The sequence below is a fragment of the Hypanus sabinus genome, chromosome 3 (genome assembly GCF_030144855.1).
Source record: "Hypanus sabinus isolate sHypSab1 chromosome 3, sHypSab1.hap1, whole genome shotgun sequence".
NCBI lineage: Eukaryota > Metazoa > Chordata > Chondrichthyes > Myliobatiformes > Dasyatidae > Hypanus > Hypanus sabinus.
In genome coordinates this window covers 124,600,345-124,621,767 of record NC_082708.1, presented here as the reverse complement: position 1 = coordinate 124,621,767, position 21,423 = coordinate 124,600,345, and the positions used below count along the sequence as shown (strand labels likewise).

The 21,423-nt window shown below is 42.0% G+C and overlaps 1 protein-coding gene across 1 annotated transcript in view; it reads right to left on the bottom strand.

Moving 5' to 3' along the window:
* adad1 (adenosine deaminase domain containing 1 (testis-specific)) overlaps positions 1 to 21,423 on the bottom strand; it is a 64,367-nt gene that overhangs the window by 33,541 nt on the left and 9,403 nt on the right. The window contains exons 5-6 of the mRNA XM_059963380.1: positions 19,230 to 19,319; positions 10,317 to 10,442 (exon numbers count right to left, since the gene is read on the bottom strand). Coding sequence (XP_059819363.1) covers positions 10,317 to 10,442; positions 19,230 to 19,319 — 216 coding nt within the window. The remainder of the gene's footprint in view (positions 1 to 10,316; positions 10,443 to 19,229; positions 19,320 to 21,423) is intronic.

Sequence of the window (21,423 nt, the reverse complement as noted above, 5' to 3'; positions counted from 1 at the left end):
CTGCAGCGCAGCTTCCAGCATGTCGGCTGTCTTGATCGCCGAACGTAAGGTAAGATCGGCTTTTTCCAGCAGCCGCTGGCGCACGTACACTGACCTCAGTCCCGTCACAAAGGCGTCTCGCACTAGCAGCTCCGCATGCTGTTCTGCCGTGAGCGTCTTGCAGTCACAAGTTCGGACGAGTGTCTGTAGTGCTCAGAGAAAATCGGCGCCCGATTCTCCAGGTCGCTGTCGCCGGGTAGCTAAGCGATGTCTTGCGTAGACGGTGTTCACCGGCCACAGGTACTGTCTTTTGAGGGCGTCCAGTGCCCCAGCGTAGGTCGGCAGGTCTCTGATAATTGAATAAACTTTTGGGGTGGAGAGGAGAGGAGAATTCTGTGCATAACGGCAGGGTCAGTCGCACGAACCTCCTCCAAGTATGATTGGAAGCATGCAAGCCAGAGTTCAAAAGCAAAAGCTGCTTCAGGGTCTTAGGGGTCCAAATCCAATCTGTCCGGACGTAAAACGGTTTCCATGTTTTAAAACTTCCAGTCAATAAAATTCATGCACCATCAATAACTCACTCTGAGACGTAAAGGCGAGATATCAGCTTTTATTGACTGGAAGAAGGAACAAGCAGTGGTTGACCACCATACTACATCCTGGAGACTGAGAGGCCGGCCCCAGGCCTCGATTGCCTTTATACAGGTGTCTGTGGGAGGAGCCACAGAAGCAGTCAGCAGGGGGCGTGTCCAGACAGGCACACATAGTTCACCACAGTCTTTTTTGTTTTACAAAGCATTTTAGATACTTAATCAACATTGACTCAACAATCAAATAATTCTAGTGTTTTTCCTGCATCTTCATTTTTGGCTTCCATATTTACCCAGTCATCAGTTCTTTGTTGCTATTTAATTTCAGGCTTTTCCTTATTAATTTCATTTCACGCTTTTTCTTCACTTCATACTTTTCTTCCCATCCTCAATCAGAATAACAAGTCACCGACTTTAAAATAGTAAACTTTCTCTCCTACTAGATGCTCTTCAACCTAAACATTTCTGGTTTTCATTTCTGATTCCAGTAACACTACTGTTTTTGAATACAATTCATGCATTTGAATATTATCCTCCTAATAGCAATTCCCACTGCTTTTTTCAAGCCTAGTAAATTGCAGCATTTAAAGTAATTGGTTGTGACTCTTCATGCCTAAATGCCTTTAATGATCTGCATAGATTGTATGGAAACAACAACCAAGGTTTAATTTGGGACCGAACAAGTTTCTATAAATGCAGCCCATAAGTGTGATAGTGACACAAAGTGATCACTCTTCACCTGTATTTATTGAGGAAAAAGGTGCTGCCAATTCTATAGAAAGACAGAGTAGATTGTCCAAAGAGTAACGAAGAGGGATAAGAATCTCTTAAATTGCTGGGACTTTTGAAGGTTTAAACCTTGGAGGGTACAAGACCATAAGACATAGGTGCAGAATTAGGCTACTCGGACCATCAAGTCTGCTCCTCCATTCCATCACAGTTGATTTCCTAAACCCCTCGACCCCATTGTCCTGTCCTCTTCCTGCAAACTTTGATGCCCCAGACAAAATCCTTCCATTCATTCACATGAAGTTCCCAAGGGATAAAAAATGTAAATGCTGTATCTTTGCTCAAAAGAGTTATATTTGTTTTAATGATAATCACACTTTATAAACTTTGCACTGTGAGAAACCAATGAACTGACAATCCTATCCTTTATTGAAACATATCGTATTGATTGTGAGAATTGGCAAGTGTGCATGTAACCGATTGATCACGCAGAGAATCGACTTGGCATCCCGTGTATGGCTGGCACTCTTTTGGTCGTGGACTTTCAAATGAGCATGTTTTTGCCTCAGTAGGCCCAGTTTAGAACTTCCACACTAAGTTGCTCAGTATTTACCACTACTAACACGACTTGGTAAAAACATTTAATCATATTGTTCCATTGTCCTTCTTACTTCACACATATGCTTACATTTGGTGACAAGGGTCAAAACAAAAATGGTTGCTCTACTCCAAACACCCAATCCATTTTGGGCGACAGCTAATATAAAACCGATGCATGGAATCTGGCTTTAATGGAAGAAAATCTTCCTAGATTACATAGAACTACTACCAATTTTAACACCAGTGGCAAAGCTGGAGGAGACAATGAAACACAGACTGCTCCACTTGCACTTGGCAGAACTCAGGTAGAAATACTTTGTTGCCCTGCACCTACAGAATGAATCTGAATATTCAACATGTTTGAGGCCTTAGATGATGCTTAGAAGATGTAGGACAATGTCTTTATAGCTTGCCTCAAGTTCTCTGTTACAGCAGACCCCTGATGCAAACATAGATAATTATATCACATGACGGACTCTAACTGGGCAGGAATACATGTACAAAGATATTGCCCCAAATAAATTCGAAGTGATCCTTAACAAAACGTTGACTGTTGGAATCCAAGATGGGAGGACACAGGAGCACCTCCTGTTCAAAAAGCATGATTTGTCCTAAGACAAAGCATGCTCCACAGCTTTCTATCAGCTGACACAGATTCAGCTACCCTCTCCTCATCACCAATTCAGGCAGTACCCAAGAGCCCCTTTTGAAACTGTCAATGTTTGCCAGCAGATACTGACCCACAGTCAACAATGTTCACAGAGATCAAATAAGCCTCCAGAGATGCCATCGCTGGCAGGAAAGCCATGCCCAATGGTCTAATTGCAAGCATCAAAGGACATTCAGCTGGCTCTTTCAGAAGGTAGGGTACCTAAATTCCACAATTTTCCCCATGGCACATTGCTTTGCTAAGCAATACGCCACGGGAAAACAGCAGAATTCGCCCATTAACTCCATGTAAGGAAACAGCCGGAATAAAGAAGTGTGCACTATTTTCCAAACCCATGACATGAATCACTGAAATCAGCCTCCTTACTTGGTTACACATACATTGGACAACATGCCTGTGAAACCAGAACTGATCATTCTGCAACTACACTTGATAGTGTGAATGTTTGTGGTGTCTTCTTGGCAGAAGAAGTTCAAAAGGAAAACATGCTTCATTTACTTGTGCATGTGATCAAGGGAGTCAAGGGTCTAATTTGCTGGGCAGAAATTGTATTAAAAAATATGCCATTTGTGCTGTCCTGCATCAATCGTATATGAGAGAATCCTGCATTGAATTCCTATTACAAAAGCACCAGTGGGTTTTCCAAACTGATGCTTCGGCTCAATACTGTGGTTTGTTGGTCAAGTATAAGCTTAAGGAAAAGTTTTACTAAGCCAGAGTATCTACCTGCTTTTCCCCTTTCACTTTTAACAGTTGAGAGGTACCTAATAAAGTGGCTAAAGAGCACATGTTTGTGGTCTGCTGCTGTAGCCCATCAACTTCAAGGTAGTTGTGCTATGCATTCAGAGGTGCTCTTCTGTGCACCACTGTTGTAATGTGGTTACTTGAGCTACTATTGCCTTCCTGTCAGCTTGAATGCCAGGCCATTCTCCTCTGACCTCTCTCATTAACAAGACATTTTCACTCACAGAACTGCTGCTCAATGGATTTCTCTCTCCTCCCCGCCCCCCCCACCATTCTCTTTAAACTCCATAGAGCTGGGATTCTCAACATCTTTATTCTACAGGTCATATGCTATTAACCAAGGAGTTCATGGAACCCAGGTTGGGAACACCTGCTCTAGAGACACGAAAATCCCAGATGAGTAGTTTCTGAGATACTCAAGCCACCCTGTTTGGCACCCACAATAATTCCAGTCAAAAATCACTCAGATCACAATACTTCCATATTCTGATGTTTGGTCTGAACAAATGAACCTCTTGACCATGTCTGCATACTTTTTAATGCATTGAATTAGTGCCACATAATTGGTTGATTAGGTATTTACATTAATAAGCAGATCCACTGGTGCACCTAATAAAATGGCTACTGAATATACATACCAGCCTCTAATCAACAGGAACTATTTAATAACCTAAAGAAGTTTTGAAGATATCAAATGCATCCATCATTCTCATGACTACTTCTAGTACTCTGAAATTCAAATGATCAGACTTGGATAATTATTAAATTTTAAATCCCATCAACTTCTACATCATTTAGAAAATGAGTTCAGCTTTATTTCCCCTCTAATAAATTGATTATTTTTTTCTGATCCAGGAATGATCAAAAGTGAACTGGAGTACAAAATGGATGATTAGGCAGGCCACTCTGCAATTCATATAGTATTCAATAATTACACTTTGTACTGTTAAATTGGTGTTTTTCCCCAGATGAAGGGAGCAACTAACTTGCTTTGAACTGAATTTACCTTCTCATTCACTGCTTTAAGCAAAATCAATTAACATTTGAATTTTGATATCCTCCTCGACCTTAACCTAATTGACCTACCAAAATGAACCACTTTCACACTTAAATTGGTCGAACTCCATCTGCCACCTCTCAGCTCAGTTTTGCATCCTATCAATGTCCCGCTGTAACCTCTGACAGCCCTCCACACTAACCACAACACCTCCAACCTTTGTGTCATCAGCAAACTTACTAACCCATCTCTACACTCAGGTCATCTATAAAATTCACAAAGAGTAAGGGTCCAAGAACAGATCCCTGAGGCACTCCATTGGTGACAGAACTCCATGCAGAATATGACCAGTCTACAACCACTCTTTGCCTTCTGTAGGCAAGCCAGTTCTGGATCCTCAAAGCAATGTCTCCTTCGATCCCATGCCTCCTTACTTTCTCAATAAGCCTTGCATGGGGTAGCTTATCAAATGCCTTGCTGAAATCCATATACCCTACATCTACTACTCTTCCTTCATCTAAATGTTTAGTCACATTCTCAAAAAATTCAATCAGGCTCGTAAGGCACGACCTGCCATTGACAAAGCTGTGCTGATTATTCCTAATCATATTATACCTTCCAAATGTTCGTAAATCCTGCCTCTCAGGATCTTCTCAATCAACTTACCAACCACTGAGTTAAGACTCACTGGTCTATAATTTCCTGAGCTATCTTCACTCCCTTTCTTGAATAAAGGAACAACATTCACAACCCTCCAATCCTCTGGAACCTCTCCTGTCCCTATTGATGATGCAAAGATCATTGTCAGAGGCTCAGCAATCTCCTCCCTCACCTCCCACAGTAGCCTGGAGTACACCTCATCCGGGCCCGGTGACTTATCCGACTTGATGCTTTCCAAAAGCTCCAGCACATCCTCTTTCTTAATATCTACATGCTCAAGCTTTTTAATCTGCTGCAAGTTGCCATTATTATCACCAAGAGCCTTTTCCATAGTGAATACATATTCATTAAGTATGACTGCTACTTCCTCTAGTTCCATACACACTTTTCCACTGTCACATTTGATAGATCCTTTTCTTTCATGTCTTACCTCCTTCTCTTCACATACTTATAGAATGCCTTGGAGTTTTCCTTAATCCTGGCTGCCAAGGCCTTCTCATGGCCCCTTCTGGCTCTCCTAATTTCCTTCTTAAGCTCCTTCCTGTTACCCTTATAATCTTCTAAATCTCTAACATTACCTAGCTCTCTGAACCTATTGTAAGCTTTTCTTTTCTTCTTGAGCAGATTTATTACAGCCTTTGTACACCACGATTCCTGCACCCTACCATATCTTGTGTCTCATTGGAACGTACCTATGCAGAATTTCACACAAATATTCCCTGATCATTTGCTACATTTCTTCCATACTTTTCTTTGAGAACATCCTTTTCCAATTTAAGCTTCCAATTTCCTGCCTGATAGCCTCAAAATTCCCCTTACTCCAATTAAATGCTTCTAACTTGTCTGTTCCTATCTCTCTCCAATGCAATGGTAAAGGAGATAGAATTATGATCACTATCTCCAAAATGCTCTCCCATTGATTGATCTGACACTTGACCAGGCTCATTTTCCAATACCAAATCAAGTACAGCCTCTCCTCTTATAGGCTTATCTATATGTTGTGTCAAGAAACCTTCCTGAACACACCTAACAAACTCCACCCCATCTAAACCCCTTGCTCCCGGGAGATGCCTATCTAATTTGGGAAATTAAAATCTCCTATAACAACAACTTTGTTATTATTACACCTTTCCAGGATCTGTTTCCTTAAATGGTCCTCGTTATCCCTGTTACTATCGTGCGGCCTAAAAAAAAACACCCAGTAAAATTATTGACCCCTTCCTGTTCCTAATCTCCACCCACAGAGACTCCGTAGACAATCCCTCCATGACATTCACCTTTTCTGCAGCCGTGACCCTATCTCTGATCAACAGTGCCACACCACCCCACGTCTTTTTTCTCCCTCCCTGTCCTTTCTGAAACATCTAAAACCCGCACTTGAAGTAACCATTCTTGTCCCTGAGCCATCCAAGTCTCTGTAATGGCCACCACATCATATCTCCAAATACTGATCCACGCTCTAAGCTCATCCACTTTGTTCACAACACTCCTTGCGTTAAATTAGATACATCTCAAACCTTCGGTCTGAGCGCGTCCCTTCTCTATCACCTGCCTATCCTCCCTCTCGCACAGTCTCCTATCTTTCTCTATTTGAAAGCCAGACACCTCTTCCCGAATCTCTTCAGTTTGGCACCTGAGAACATCTCTACCACATACAAACCTTTGATTTCTGTCCACACAAGCAGTCCTCACATGACCTTTATCCTCCTCCACCTCACAATCTGCTCTTAACACTCTGGTTCCCCTCTCCCTGCAAATCTAGTTTAAACCCTCCAGAGCAGCACTGGCTAAACTACTTGCAAGGATATTAGTCCCCTTCAGTTCAGGTGCAAATCGTCCCGTTGGAACAGGTCCCACCTTCCCTGGAACAAAGCCCAATTGTCCAGAAACATGAAGTCCTCCCTCCTGCACCATCTCCTTAGCCATGTATTTAGCTGCATTATCTTCCTACTTCTAGCCTCGCTAGCACGTGGCACTGGGAGCAATCCTGAGATTGCAACCCTGGAAGTCCTGTCCTTCAACTTTGCACCTAACTCCTAAACTCTCTTTGTAGGACCTCCTCCTTCTTCCTATCCATGTCATTGATCCCTATATGGACTATGACATCTGGCTGCTCACCCTCTTGAGAATACAGAGAACTCGATCCAAGATATCGCAGACCCTGGCACCAGGGAGGCAACAGACCATCCAGGATTCTCAATCTCTCCCACAAAACTGCTTCTCTGACCATCTATCGAATCCCCTATCACTACTGCTCTCCTTTTTACCCTCCTTCCTTTTTGAGCTGAGGATCCAGTCTCCGTGCCAGAGATGTGACCACTACAACTTGTCCCAGGTAGGTCGTCCCCATCAACAGTATCCAAAACTGTATACTCATTGTTGTGAGAACGACCACAGGGGTGCTCTACTCTTCCTGTCTATTCCCCTTCCCTCTCCTGACAGTCACCCAGCTATCTGCCTCCTGAGTTTTAGGGGTGACTATCTCCCTGAAACTCTTGTCTATTTCTGCCTCTGCCTCATGAATGATCCGAAGTTCATCCAGCTCCAGTTCCCTAACTCGGTTTGTCAGGAGCTGCAGCTGGTTGCACCTTTTACAGGTGTAGTCATCAGGGACAATTGTGCTGTCCCTGACTCCCACATACATATGGAGCACTCAACTACCCTAACTGGTGCCTCCATTACCTACTAACTTGGAGCAAGCTCGTTCTCAGCCTCTGCTCGAGCCAAAGCCTCAAAGCACCACTCCTACCCTAAGCCACTCACACACCGGCTGCTCCTCTTCAGTTACCAGTCCTTTTATTTGTCCCTGCCAATTATCTCATGAGCCCTTCACTCCTCCTCAAATCTTTCCCCATATTTACCATTCATGAATTATGGAATTCTACACCCTGCAGAAGGTGTAGAATTTTCCCCCAAAGAAACTTTTGAGTAGGTTCTTGAAATGTTTTCTTTGACCTCTTTGGAATTCTCTCCTAGTCACAGAGCTTGGAGTAGATTGCTTGCTTCAGTAGTTAGCAGTAAAGCACTTGGATGTTGTGATATGCAATGGAGATGCTCAAGTGTAGTCACAAGTTATCTGAACAGAAGGGTGGCTCTTGAACTTTATGTAACTTTATCTGGCTACGGCTGAAGTAACTAATATAATTCTGGACACCAGGAAAGAAAACATCTGATTCGACTACAAGAGACATTGTCAGGATGGGAAAATTGCATATGAAGAAAGATTAGATAATCTAGGATTATTTTCAATGGAAAAGAAGATGGTAAAAAGAAACTTAGGATGCAAAAATTGTGAAAGGTCTAGAAACATCAGATGCATTTTCTTCAGTTAAGGATCAAAAACCCTGCAGCACCAATATAAAATAATAGAAAGATAGGAGGGAGACAGGGACAAAACTATCACCAAGACAGCAAGGAAGATTTGGAACTCTCTACCTGAAAAAGGAGGAGAGGAAGAAACCTTCATGACTTTTATATATTAATAGAAGAGTCAAATGTGCATCTGAGGAGCTATGACCTGCAAGGCTACTAAATGCTGGAAGGTGAGATTAGGCAGTGTCACTCTTTCAGGATCAGTACAGACATTTGGAAAGTGTTATAAATGTTTATGATTCCAAGTTACAAAGCATTCCAACTTGGAAATATATTTCAGTTCCCTCACTATGAGTGGATCTAACTTCAGGAACTCAGCTGCATTACCTGAGTATCTACACTAAAAAGTTCAAGGGTTGAACATTTTTTATTGGGAGTGCAGAATGACAACTACAAAAAGAAAACTGCTATGGTGTGCACTCCCAGCAAACTGCTGGACCAGGCTGTCAGCAGCATTCAACTTCAAGAATGTAATAAATGAATACAGTACGAGAACATAAGAAATAGGAGCAGGAGTAGGCCATCTGGCCCATCGAGCCTGCCCTGTCATTCAATAAGATCATGGCTGACCTGAAATTATTGAGAGCCTTCTGAAGAGTTCAAAGAACTTCAATACCACTGTCAAACTGGTATCCTGTGTGCCACAGATATTAAAAAGTGCAAAAAGGTAGGACACACTGCAAGAGTTTGTGAAGGAGGTACAGTAATTAGACACACTGGAGGCAGGAAACATGTTCCCACTGATGGGTGAGTCCAGAACTAGAGGCCACAGTTTAAGAATAAGTGGTAGGCCATTTAGAACAGAGAAGCGGAAAAACTTTTTCACCCAGAGAGTGGTGGATATGTAGAATGCTTTGCCCCAGAAGACAGTGGAGGCCAAGTCTCTGGATGCATTCAAGAGAGAGTTAGAGCTCTTATAGACAGCAGGGTCAAGGGATATGGGGAAAGGGCAGGAACGGGGTACTGATTGTGTACGATCAGCCATGATCACAGTGAATGGTGGTGCTGACTAGAAGGGCCAAATGGCCTACTCCTGCACCTACTGTCTATTGTAATTGGAAGAAAACTATGGTTCTCCATTGGCGGCATCTCTTTCTTGCTGTGCGGCTTGGTAATTCAATAACTCCAGGTGTGGCTTGGAAGACGTGCACTTTGGGGTGCGACCCTGTGGATAACATGATTCCTTACCAATATTGCTGATTGAAGTGTTGTGGGAGATTGAAACATTGAGGCAGCAGGCAGTGTGCACTGCTATTGGAAGTCCCCTGTACTCCAGCAATCTCTCTCTCTCCCTCTTTAAGGTGAACGAGTCCTCGAGTCAGGGGGCTTGGAGAAGCAACATGGAAGATTGTAACATTAAAACCGTGAGCTGTTGGGCTCTCTCTCTCTCCCCCCCCCCCCTCACTGGTGAGACAGCTTGTTTGAGATGTCAATGTGTTAGGATGGACAGTAGTTATTGGTGGACACTAGATCATCGTCTCTTTGGGGGCTCTGCTATTGCATGCATGGGGTGTGGTGGAGGGGGTTGATGCTTTTGCTGCTGCTAGGATTCTGTTCTCATGTTCTGCACTCAGACTGCACTTTCCTTATTAAGTCCATGATATTTTTAAATTAGCACCAGAAACACATAATATCCATTTCCAACACCTCACCACTGCAATGCAGTGAACAAATGTTATCGATGCCACTAGTTGGATGCTTAAGATAATAATCAGCTGGCAGTAGACCTTACCCCAGTTCTTATACACATGCAGTAAAAAGATGTTAAAATTTAAAAACTCAGTAAATGCTAGAAAACAGATCCCTGGTAAGAGAAACAGTTAACACCGGAGATTTAAAAAATATTGATAGATGCCGCCTGACCTACTGAGTTTTTTTTAAAAAGCATTTTCTGTTAGTCATTCTTGCTTAGCTGTTAAAGGCATGATAACATGTCTGTGTCATACATATGTAAAATTCATTTTACTATACTCACATCTTTCAACCACAAAAGCAGCCAAAGAACTACTGCAATTCTGATATTCAGGCAGGTTAGCAGTCAGCTTGTCAAAAACTTCTCTGCAGGCTATGGAAACAGCTTTGTAATACAAATTTCTTCCTTCTACAAGAAGATATTGAAGGAACAATGTATCCATATATGGAAAAAAACATCTATATATCCAAGTATTATATTGAAATAATTACAGCAAAATATGACTTCAGACCAAGAGCACCTTGATATATTAGAGCAGACGGAAAATGAAACATAAATATTAAATGAATCATTGAAGTCACAGAAAAGATAATTACTTTTTATTTACATTTTCCAAATCATTGTCAAGACTTAAGTTAATAATCAGTTTTCACTACCATAAACAAGTGGCAGAACCAAAACTAAGTCAAAGGTGCCTGCAGAGCTGGTCTTAAAATTGATGAGAAAAAATTTAAAATCTGTTCTGCAAAAGGGCTGAAAGAAAAATGAGATTAATATGGTTTATTTCACAAAAGAGCAGTAAATTACTTAAGCAATTCCACTGTCCACTGTGCAGCAAAGCAATAGGCTCCATGGCCCAATGTCCATACCAGTCATTGAACACATCCAGTTTACCACTATTTGATCCATAGCCTTCTAAACCTCAGCTGGATGCTTAAGCTTTGTGAAAACAGCTACCTCCAATACATATTTCAGATTCCAGCAATGCCGAAAAGAAGTTTCTCGTCAGAACCTCTCCAAACCTCCAACTCTCAATGTATAGTACAGCAACTTTCAATGCTATATTGTTTTTTTAAACACCTCCATCCAGCCTGATAAACGATTCTTACCATCTATCCTTTCTATTCCCTCTCAATTTTGTGTACCTCAGCCCCTTTAGCTCCAGGGAGAACAACCCAGCCAATCTCTCCTTATAAGTGAAATACTTCATTTCAGACAGCATCCTAGTGACTCTCCTCTGTACCAACTCCAGCACAATCATATCCTTCCTGAACATGATCTCTTCTCTCTTATATTTATGACAGAAGAAAGCAAATGACTTGCATGCCTTTTTTAGAATCACTCTATATAACGGTGCAGCCATTTTCAGTGATCTACGAAACTCTCATGACTCCGGTTCATCAGCACCTTCAAGGTTCCTAGCATTTATGTTGTATCCTCTACCCTTATTTTATCTTCCAAAATGTATCACTTAGCACTAAGGTTCAGTTCCATCGACAATTTCTCCTTTCAACCTTTCAGCTGATCACGCTGTAGCCTATGCAGCCTTTCCTTGAAGTGTGCACCCCATATTACGAATCACACCTTCTGCATTCACATCCAAACCATTAACGTATTTGATAAACATCAAAGGTCACAGCACCAACCTTTGTCACATACCATTACTCAGACTTCCAATCAGAAAAGTAACCCTCCACCACCACTCTGCCCATCAATAATCCAAACATATCAATTTTGTCAGTTTATCCCATAAATTCAGTCAAATTAGTGATATAGGATTTCCCACTACCACGACTATCCCTAATCAAACCTTATCAAGTACAAATAAATCCTATTCCTTAATATTTTTTCAAATAATTTCCACCCTAGATTCAAGTTACCAGGGTTATCCCTGATGTATTTGCTATTCTCTAGGCATGTACTTCATCTCTACCTAGGAAAGATGTAAAACGCTATCAGTGTTCTAGCCATCTTTTCTCTCGCCTATAGCAAACTGGGATATATCGCATCACGCTCTAGTGATTTATCCAATTTTATGAGCTCCAAGAATACCTAACATCTCCTCCTCCTTAATGTGAGTATCTGGAGTATCACCCTCCCTTTCCCTGAACTCATCTATATACCTCATCTATGATAGGTTGCTCTCCCTGGAAATAAGGAGGCTGAGGAGTAACTTGACAGAGATACAACAAGATGAAGAAAAAATTCTTTAGAAACATAGAAAACCTACAGTGCAATGCAGGCCCTTTGGCCCACAAAGCTGTGCTGAAAATGTCCTGACCTTAGAAATTACCTAGTGTTACCCATAGTCTTCTATCTTTCTGAGCTCCATGTACCTATTCAGGAGTCTCTTAAAAGACCCTATCGTATCTGCCTCCAGCACAGTCGCCAGCAGCCCATTCCATGAACTCACCACTCTCTGCATAAAAAACTTGCCCCTGACATCTCTGTATTTACATCCAAGCACCTTAAAACTGTGTCGTGCTAGCCATCTCAGCCCTGGGAAAAAGCCTCTGACTATCCACATGATCAATGCCTCTCATCTTATACGCCTCTATCAGGTCACCTCTCATCTTCCATCGCTCCAAGAAAAAAGGCCGAGTTCACTCAACCTGTTGTCACAAGGCATGCTCCCTAATCCAGGCAACATCCTTGTTAATCTCCTCTGCACCCTTTCTACAGTTTCCACATCTTTCCTTTAGTGAGGTAACTAGAACTGAGCACAGTACTCCAAGTGGGGTCTGACCAGGGTCATAAAGCTGCAACATTACCTCTCGGCCCCTAAACTCAATGCACAATTGATGAAAGCGAAAGCACAGCATGCTTTCAGAACCACAAAGTCAACCTGTGCAGCAGCTTTGAGCGTCCAATGGACTCGGACCCCAAGATCCCTCTGATCCTCCACAATGCCAAGAGTCTTACCATTAATACTATATTCTATCATCATATTTGACCTACCAAACTGAACCATCTCACACTTATCTGGGTTGAACTCCATGTCACTTCTCAGCCCAGTTTTGCAGCCTATAAAAGTCCTGCTGTAACCTCTGACAGCCCTTCACACTACCACAACACCCCCAACCTTTGTGTCATCAGCAAATTTACTAACCCATCCCTCCACTTCCTCATCCATTTATAAAAATCACGAAGAGTAAGGGTCCCAGAACAGATCCCTGAGGCACACCACTAGTCACCCACCTCCACACAGAATATGACCTTCTGTGGGCAAGCCAGTTCTGGATCCCATGCCTCCTTACTTTCTCAATAAGCCTTGCATAGGGTACCTTGTCAAATGCCTTGCTGAAATCTATATACACTATGTCTACCGCTCTGCCTTCATCAATGTGTTTAGTCACATCCTCAAAAAAGTCAATCAGGCTTACAGGCACAACCAGCCTTTGATAAAGTCATGCTGACTATTCCTAATCATATTATGCCTCTCCAAATGTTCATAAATCCTGCCTCTCAGGATCTTCATCATCAACTTATCAACCACTGAAGTAAGACCCACTGGTCTCTAATTTCCTGGGCTATCTCTATCTTGAATAATGGATCAACATCTGCAACCCTCCAATCTTCCAGAACCTATCCCCTCCCCATTGATGATGCAGAGATCATCGCCAGAGATTCAGCAATCTCCTTCCTCAGCTCCCACAATAGCCTGGGGTATGTCTTGTCTGGTCCCGGTGACTTATCCAACTTGATGCTTTTCAAAAGTTCCAGCACATCCTCTTCCTTAATATCTACGTGCTCAAGCTTTTCAGTCCGCTGTAAGTCATCCGTACAAACACAAGATCTTTTTCTGTAGTGAAGAGTAAAGCCAATTACTCATTAAGTACCTCTGCCATCTCATCCAGTCCCATACAAACTTTTCCACTATCACACTTGATTGTTCCTCTCCTCTCATGTCTTATCCTCTTACTCTTGAAATACTTGTAACATGCCTTGGGATTTTCCTTAATCCTGTCGGCCAAGGCCTTCTCATGGCCCCTTCTGGGCTCTCCTAATTTCTTTCTTAAGCTCCTTCCTGCTGGCTTTATAATCCTCTGGACCTCTACCATTACCTAGTTTTTTGAACCTTCCGTAAGCTCTTCTCTTCTTCTTGACTAGATTTACTACAGCCTTTGTATATCACGGTTCCTATACCCTACCATCCTTTCCCTGTCTCACTGGAATGTATCAATGCAGAACTCCTCGCAAATATCCCCTGAACATTTGCCACATTTCTTCCGTACATTTCCCTGAGAACATCTGTTCAAAATTTATACTTCCAAGTTCCTGCCTGATAGCCTCATATTTCCCCTTATTCCAATTAAACACTTCCCTAACTTGTCTGTTCCTATCCTTTCCAATGCTATGGTAAAGGAGATAGAATTGTGCTCTCTCTCTCTCTCCAAAATGCTCTCCCACTGAGAGACCTGACATTTGACCAGGTTAATTTCCCAATACCAGATCAAGTACAGCCTCTCCCACTGTAGTCTTATCAGCATATTGTGTCAAGAAACCTTCCTGAACAGACCTAACAAACTCAACCCCATCTAAACCCCTCGGTCTAGGGACATGCCAATCAATATTTGGGAAATTAAAATCTCCCACCATGACAACATTGTTATTATTACACCTTTCCAGAATCTGTCTTCCTATCTGCTCTCATGTTCCTGTTACTATGAGTGATCTATAAAAAACACCCAGTAGAGTTATTGACCCCTTCTGGTTCCTAATTTCCACCCACAGAGACTCCGCAGATTAAATCTCCATGTCTTCCTCCTTTTCTACAACCGTGACACCAACTCTGATCAACAGTACCATGCCCCCACCTCTTTTGCCTCCCTCCCTGTCCTTTCTGAAACATCTAAAGCCTGTAACCTGAAGTAGCCATTCCTGCCCCTGAGCCATACCAGTCTCTGTATAGGTCACAACATTATAGCTCCAAGTACTGGTCCATTCACATCTGCTTTATTCATAATATTCCTTGCATTAAAAGACACATCTCAAACCATCAGTCTGAGTGCATCCTTCTCTATCACCTGCCTATCCTCCCTCTTGCACTGTCTCCAAGCATTCTCTATTTGTGAGCCAACCGTCTCTTCAGTTCCATTTCCACCACCCAGCAGTCCTAGTTTAAACTCTCCCAATAGCCTTAGCAAATCTTCCCGCCAGGATATTAGTCCCTCTGGGATTCAAGTGCAACCTGTCCTTTTTGTACAGGTCACTCCTGCCCCAAAAGAGATCCCAATGATATGGAAATCTGAATCCCTGCCTTCTGCACCAATCCCTCAGCCATGCATTTATCCTCTACCTCACTCTATTCCTATATTTGCTGCCACGTGGCATAGGCAGTAATCCCAGATTGTTACCTTTGTGGTCCTGCTTCTCAAGTTCCTTCCTATCCCTGTAGTCTACTTTCAGGACTTCTGCCCTTTTCCTGCCTATGTCGTTGGTACCAATATGTACCACGACCTCCGGCTGCTCTCCTTCTCCTTCAGAAACGGCCCTAACCCTGGCACCCAGGAGGCAAACTATCATCTGTGCTTCTTTCCTGCATCCTCAGAATCGCCTGTCTGACCCCCTAACTGTAGAGTCCCCATCACTGCTGCCATCCTCTCCCTTTTCCTACCCTTCTGAGCCACAGGGACAAATTCTGTGCCAGAGGCACAGCCACTGTCTCCCCCCCCCCCCCAACCAAACAGTACTCAAGCAGGAGTACTTATTGTCAAGGGGTACAGCCACAGGGTGCTCTTTAGCAACTGACTCCTACCCTTCCCTCTCTTGACTGTTACCAACTTATCATCCGTTTCCCTGAGGCTCTGGTGTGAGTTTAGCTAAGAGTGCCAAATCTGTGGAGTTCATTGCCACAGATATCTCTGCAGGCCAGTTCATTTGAGTATATTTAAGGCGGATATTGATAGCTTCTCAATGAATAAGGGTGTCAGTGGTTTAGGAGGAGAAGGCAGGAGAATGGGTTTGGGAGGGATAATAAAATCAGCCACTTATGGAATGGCAGAGAAAATCCAATAATTCTGCTCCCAAGTCTTATGACTTACAAATGGATGCTGAAGACCAGTGACACACATGGTCAATGGCTGAAGTTGACTTGCTCCATGAACAAGGGCTGGTGACTCTCCAGGCCAGCGAGTCCTAGGATCAGAGATTTGTGCGTGAAGAATGCATAAGGGCTAGTCACCCCCAAATTCAGCAAGTCCTGGGGTCGATATCAAAGATGGGAAAGTCAAAGGCTAAAGTTGATGATTCCAGAAGTTGAGACTGACTCCACAAGTTGGATGCCAGATGATGTATCCAGAAATTGAACCCTTGATGTCTGTGAGCTCATAGCCAGAGACTGGAAGTTGTAAGACTGGAGACAGCCTGACCTGGTGTTGGAGGTTTGTCTGTGTATTTGAATAGGTGGAAGGAAAGCAGGAAAGGGCTTGTTTAGAGGTTGTGCTGTTCTAATGAATATTGTGGTCACGCTATGTTGGTGTTGGAATATGTGGCAATACTTGTGGACAGCCCTCAACAAATTCTTAGGTTGTGTTGGTTAATGCAAATGACACATTTCATTGTATGTTTGATGCATGCGTAATAAATATATGTAACACCCTGGGAAAGGTTTCACTGCTAATGTAGTGACCTTTCTGCAGAAGCAGTGTTCAGGTTATGCTTAGAGATAATGGGTGCTTTGGAATGTCAGCTACCCAATGAAGGGAGTGTGTTTTTTGTGTTGTGTGCCTGACACTGGTGAGAGCTGGGTCTTTTGTTCGGCAAGAGATGAAGGGAAAAGACTCCGGTGAGAAGAGGTCGTAGGACTGTACCTGTAGCATGGCCATGATTTGATGAAGCTCGGGGAGTTTTAAGGAGGATCGGCGAAGGAGAAACCGTGAGCTCCAACTTGTGCACACTAGATTGTTTCATTAAAATGGGCTCCTTTCTTTTTTTTGCCTTTTATTTACTAACCCTTTAGTCAAATTAGTTATAAAGCTAAATCATTTAATTCTATATGATGTACTGTCTGTTATTTCATGGTACTTGTTTGTAACAGGATAACTAATCCTGCAGCATCCACACAAACAGGGGTTTTGGGGTGGGCTTACATCTCAATCTCACACGTTTGGTGGGGCCAGAAATTGTCTCACCTGGACTTACGCAGCTGACGGAACCAGAGTGATTCATATACAAATAATTAAAATGAATCTATGGTTGGTGTCTGGAATGCAGTGTCAAGGATGGTAGAGGGGGGAAATACAATAGAGGTATTTTAAAGGTTCTTCAACAGGTACATGAATGTGCACATATGAAGGGAGAAGAGACTAGCTTAGTAGGCTTTTAATTGTTAGCTTTATTTGCTCGTAACAACATCGTGAGCTGACAAAGTTTCTGGGTGTCTACACTACCTACGTCTCAATAATTTAAGCCTTAATCAGGTTTCCTCCCAGCCTTGATGCTCCAAAGAAGACAATCCAAGTTTGTCCAAACAGACTGGAGTACTTGCTTTTGTCAAGAAAAAGTGTGCCTGCCATTATTTTAAATTGACTGACAACACATCCACATGGGGCATTACAACTATATTATGGATAACATCTAGCTCTATGAAGGAGGGGAATAATGAACAAATTACACCACTAAGATTGTCTAGAATTTTGATCTCTAAGACTTCTTGCTTTTTCTAATACAGTGGATTCTAGTTAATTGAGCTATTGGTTAATCAGTTATTTGGGACAACTCCCAGAGAACAGAAACTATTCCAGAAAATAGCTGGAATTCCCTTTATTTACTTAAGTGGGTTAGAGGAGTGTTGCTGAATAGTTTCCAACTAACATCAGTTGCATGCACTTGTTTGGACGTTGGACACTAGGAAGCAATTTTTTTTTTTAAAAAGTAGATTCAGTTGTGTGTGCTTGCGTTATATTATCCATTTGGGCCAAAGGATGCCAATTCAAAAAGTAGTAATTTTTGATCATTTTATTTATTTTGACTTCATGCAGGAAAGCAGTCAATTATTTACACTAGGTGTCTTGTGCAAATTTTGTTCACTCAATCAAAAGAACAGGGTAGAGATGAATTCTTCCATCAATAACTATTAGGAACTAGAACAGTTTTATAACATAGTTGTATTGGCAGTGTTCCAATTTGTTCTGTACTTCATTTAAATGCATCATTTGTACTCAGTTAAATAGTAGTCTGTCTTTTTTTTTATATATACCTTTTGACTATTTTAATGAAACTTCGGCTAATTGGGACGGTCACTAATTGGCCAAAATGCACTGGTCCTAATGTGTCCCAATTAACTGGAATCCACTGTACATATCATTTAAGCCCAATTACTGTGAACATGATAGTTTGCAAATAATTCAAAAACTGACTACCAATAAGGACTTCAGAAAAATATCATTGCTCAGGTTGTTGCATTTAGAATAGTGCAATAAGCCAAGGAAATGTTATACTTCACTGGTTGAGGAGTAGAAACAGCAGGGAGGTGAAGCCTAAATTGAATACATCATTAGACTACAGCTTGAGTGCCACATTCAGATCTGGTCACCATATCGCAAAAAAAATGTGATTGCATTGAAGATTACACTAATTTAGCCACAGCTATTTGATAGGCTAGCTTCTGCTGAGTGGAGACAGTAGCAGACCAATCTCTACAATGAGCAATCTGGAGCCAAATTTCCACCAGAACTATTCCGAACTAACTTCCAACAACAGCATAGGAGAACAATGAACAACTTACCTGTAAATGCAAAAATCAACTTAGGCTTTTATAATAGCCAACATCTTTATAGTTTTATTGATCAATAATACTATTCATTGTTCTGTCCCAACAGACATTGGCAAAAGAAAAATCTGTTTATAGCTTGGCAATTCTTCTGACACTTTCAAATTGAGAAACTCAGACTACTTTCAAGGTAAAAAGAACACAGCAAGATGTTTTGATGCAGTGATATACAATGATATGCTGTATGGCTTTTCTTTTTGGGGGGGGGGGGAGAAGAGAGGAAGGGTAGAAATCTCCTTAGATTAAAAATTCTGCCCAGGATTCATGTTTCTATGACGAGCAAACAGAGCTCTGAAAAACAGAATTTACACTGCTTTTGAATGGGTCTATTTCATATCTAGATGTCAATCTAATATGGAAGCATCAGCCATTCTGCTCAAATCATATTCATGTTGAACTATAGGAAGTTACTATATTCTTACCATAATCCAGCTTTGTTAGGCGATTTCCTGAAGACAGACTTGATGCAGCTATTGCACTTTGTTCACCAGGTACTGCAGCAGAATTCAAAGCTGAAAATAAACATTCAAAATATTGCTCTAAATAATTTTGTTTATCCTTAAAATCAACAACATCTCATCTTTCAGTTACTGTTCTTAACATTTTACCACCTCTAAGATGAGAGAGGTTTATTGTTACGGCTGGAAATGAGGCAGGACTACAAACCAGGCTAAAAACGCACAGGAATGAGGCCTCCTCCACACAGCACCTTGTTGACAAATGTGCAGTTGTTGGAGAACAAAACTGAGGATCTGAGGGCAAGATTTGCTGTATTGAGAGAGAAACGAGACCCTGTCGTATTCTATGTCTGACAGAGACTGTGCTTTCTCTGGGCACACCAGATACAGAGATCAGTCCTGAAAACTTCTCAATTTACAAAATGGACTGAATTGCTGATGCACAAAAGGAGGAAGTGTGCGGTTCGCGATAAATTCTCGGTGGTGCCCCAATGTGGTGGTTTTATTCAACTCGTGTTCTCCTAACCAGGAACAACTGTCAAATGCCATCCATCTGTAAACCTGACTGCAGTTTACATACCACCAGAGGCAGACTATAATAAAGTGCTCACAATACTGCATGGTGCCCTCTCCAAACAAGCAACAACCCATCCCAACGCATTTCAAATCAGTCGAAGACTTCAACCTGGTTTGTTTGGAAAAAAAACCCTGTTCAAAAACCATCAGCATAGGACCTGTAGCACCAGAAGACCCAATATACTGGACCACTGTTATACTGAGATAAGTGAAGCCAACCATTACATGCCTAGATCATAATTTGGTAAATTGGATCACTTGGCTGTCCTTCTCCTATCTGCATAAATGCAGAGGCCAAAAAGGAAAAACTCCAAAGATTAGGACAAAGGTGGTGGTCACAGGAGGCAGAGGTACAGCTATGAGATGGTTCAAGTCAGTGGACTGGGCCATGTTCAAGGACTCTTCTGGGGATGTGACTGAATATACTATGATTTATTAAAATAGCTGTAGATAAGTGTGTCCCCAAGAGATCTGAAATCTGCTGAGGGCCAGATCACTGACATTTAAGTCTGGTGATGAAGAAAATTATAATCTCTGGAAAGACATCTCACAGGCAAAGTGCAAATCCAGACCAAACTTAAATCAATGAAGGATGCTTGACAATTGTGGCAGGACTTAAATACTATCACCTCTTATAAAGTTAAATAATGTGGCATGTGAGGCAGAATGGCTTCGCTTCCAAATGTGCTCAATGCTTTCTATGCTTGCTTTAACTGTCAAAACAAGGAGGAACCATAATGAACTCCCATATCCCCTGATGATCCAGTGATTTCAACCTCAGAAGCCAATGTGCAAGCAGCCTTCAGGAGGGTGAACCCATTAAAACATCTGGCCCAGATGGAATACCTGGACAACTAGTAAAGAACTGTGCTGATCAAATGGCAGGTGCATTCACTGAGATCTTTAACCTCACCCTTTGTCTGTGTGTGGAATTCACTTTCTTCAAGCGGGGTTCAATTATACTGGTACCCAAGAGCGTAGTCACCTGTATCAATGACCATCACCCAGAAGCACTTGCATCTACAGTGAAGTGATTTGATGAGTTGGTGATTAAACAGTATGAAGTTAATGAATGACACAGAGCTAGATTGAACTGTATTGAGTTGAACTGAATATGCCTGGACTGCTTGAATGATTTGCTGTTTGGTGTTTCATATTCTGTGTTCTTAACCATTTGTGTGATTTGTTCATGTTGGGGGTTTGATGTTTTTCTTTGAAGGGGTTCCATGGCTTTTCTTTCTTTGCTTCATGACTGTCTGTGGGTAGACGAATCTCAGGGTTGTATACTGCACGCATACTTTGTCAACAATGGGAACAGTGAAAAGGCTTTAAGCCCTAACAGCTTCAAGTTTCTAGGTGTCAACATCTGGGAGGATATGTCCTGGGCCCAAACAGTGATGCAATTATGAAGGCAGCACACTAGCAGCACTAGTACCTACAGAAACTTTTGCAAATTTCTATAGAGGTACAGTGGACAGTGTTCTGTCTAGTTGTATTCAGTCTGGTATGAATGCTCCAATGCACAGGAACGAAAAAGACTGCAGCATTTGTCAACTCAACCAACACCATCACAGACACAACC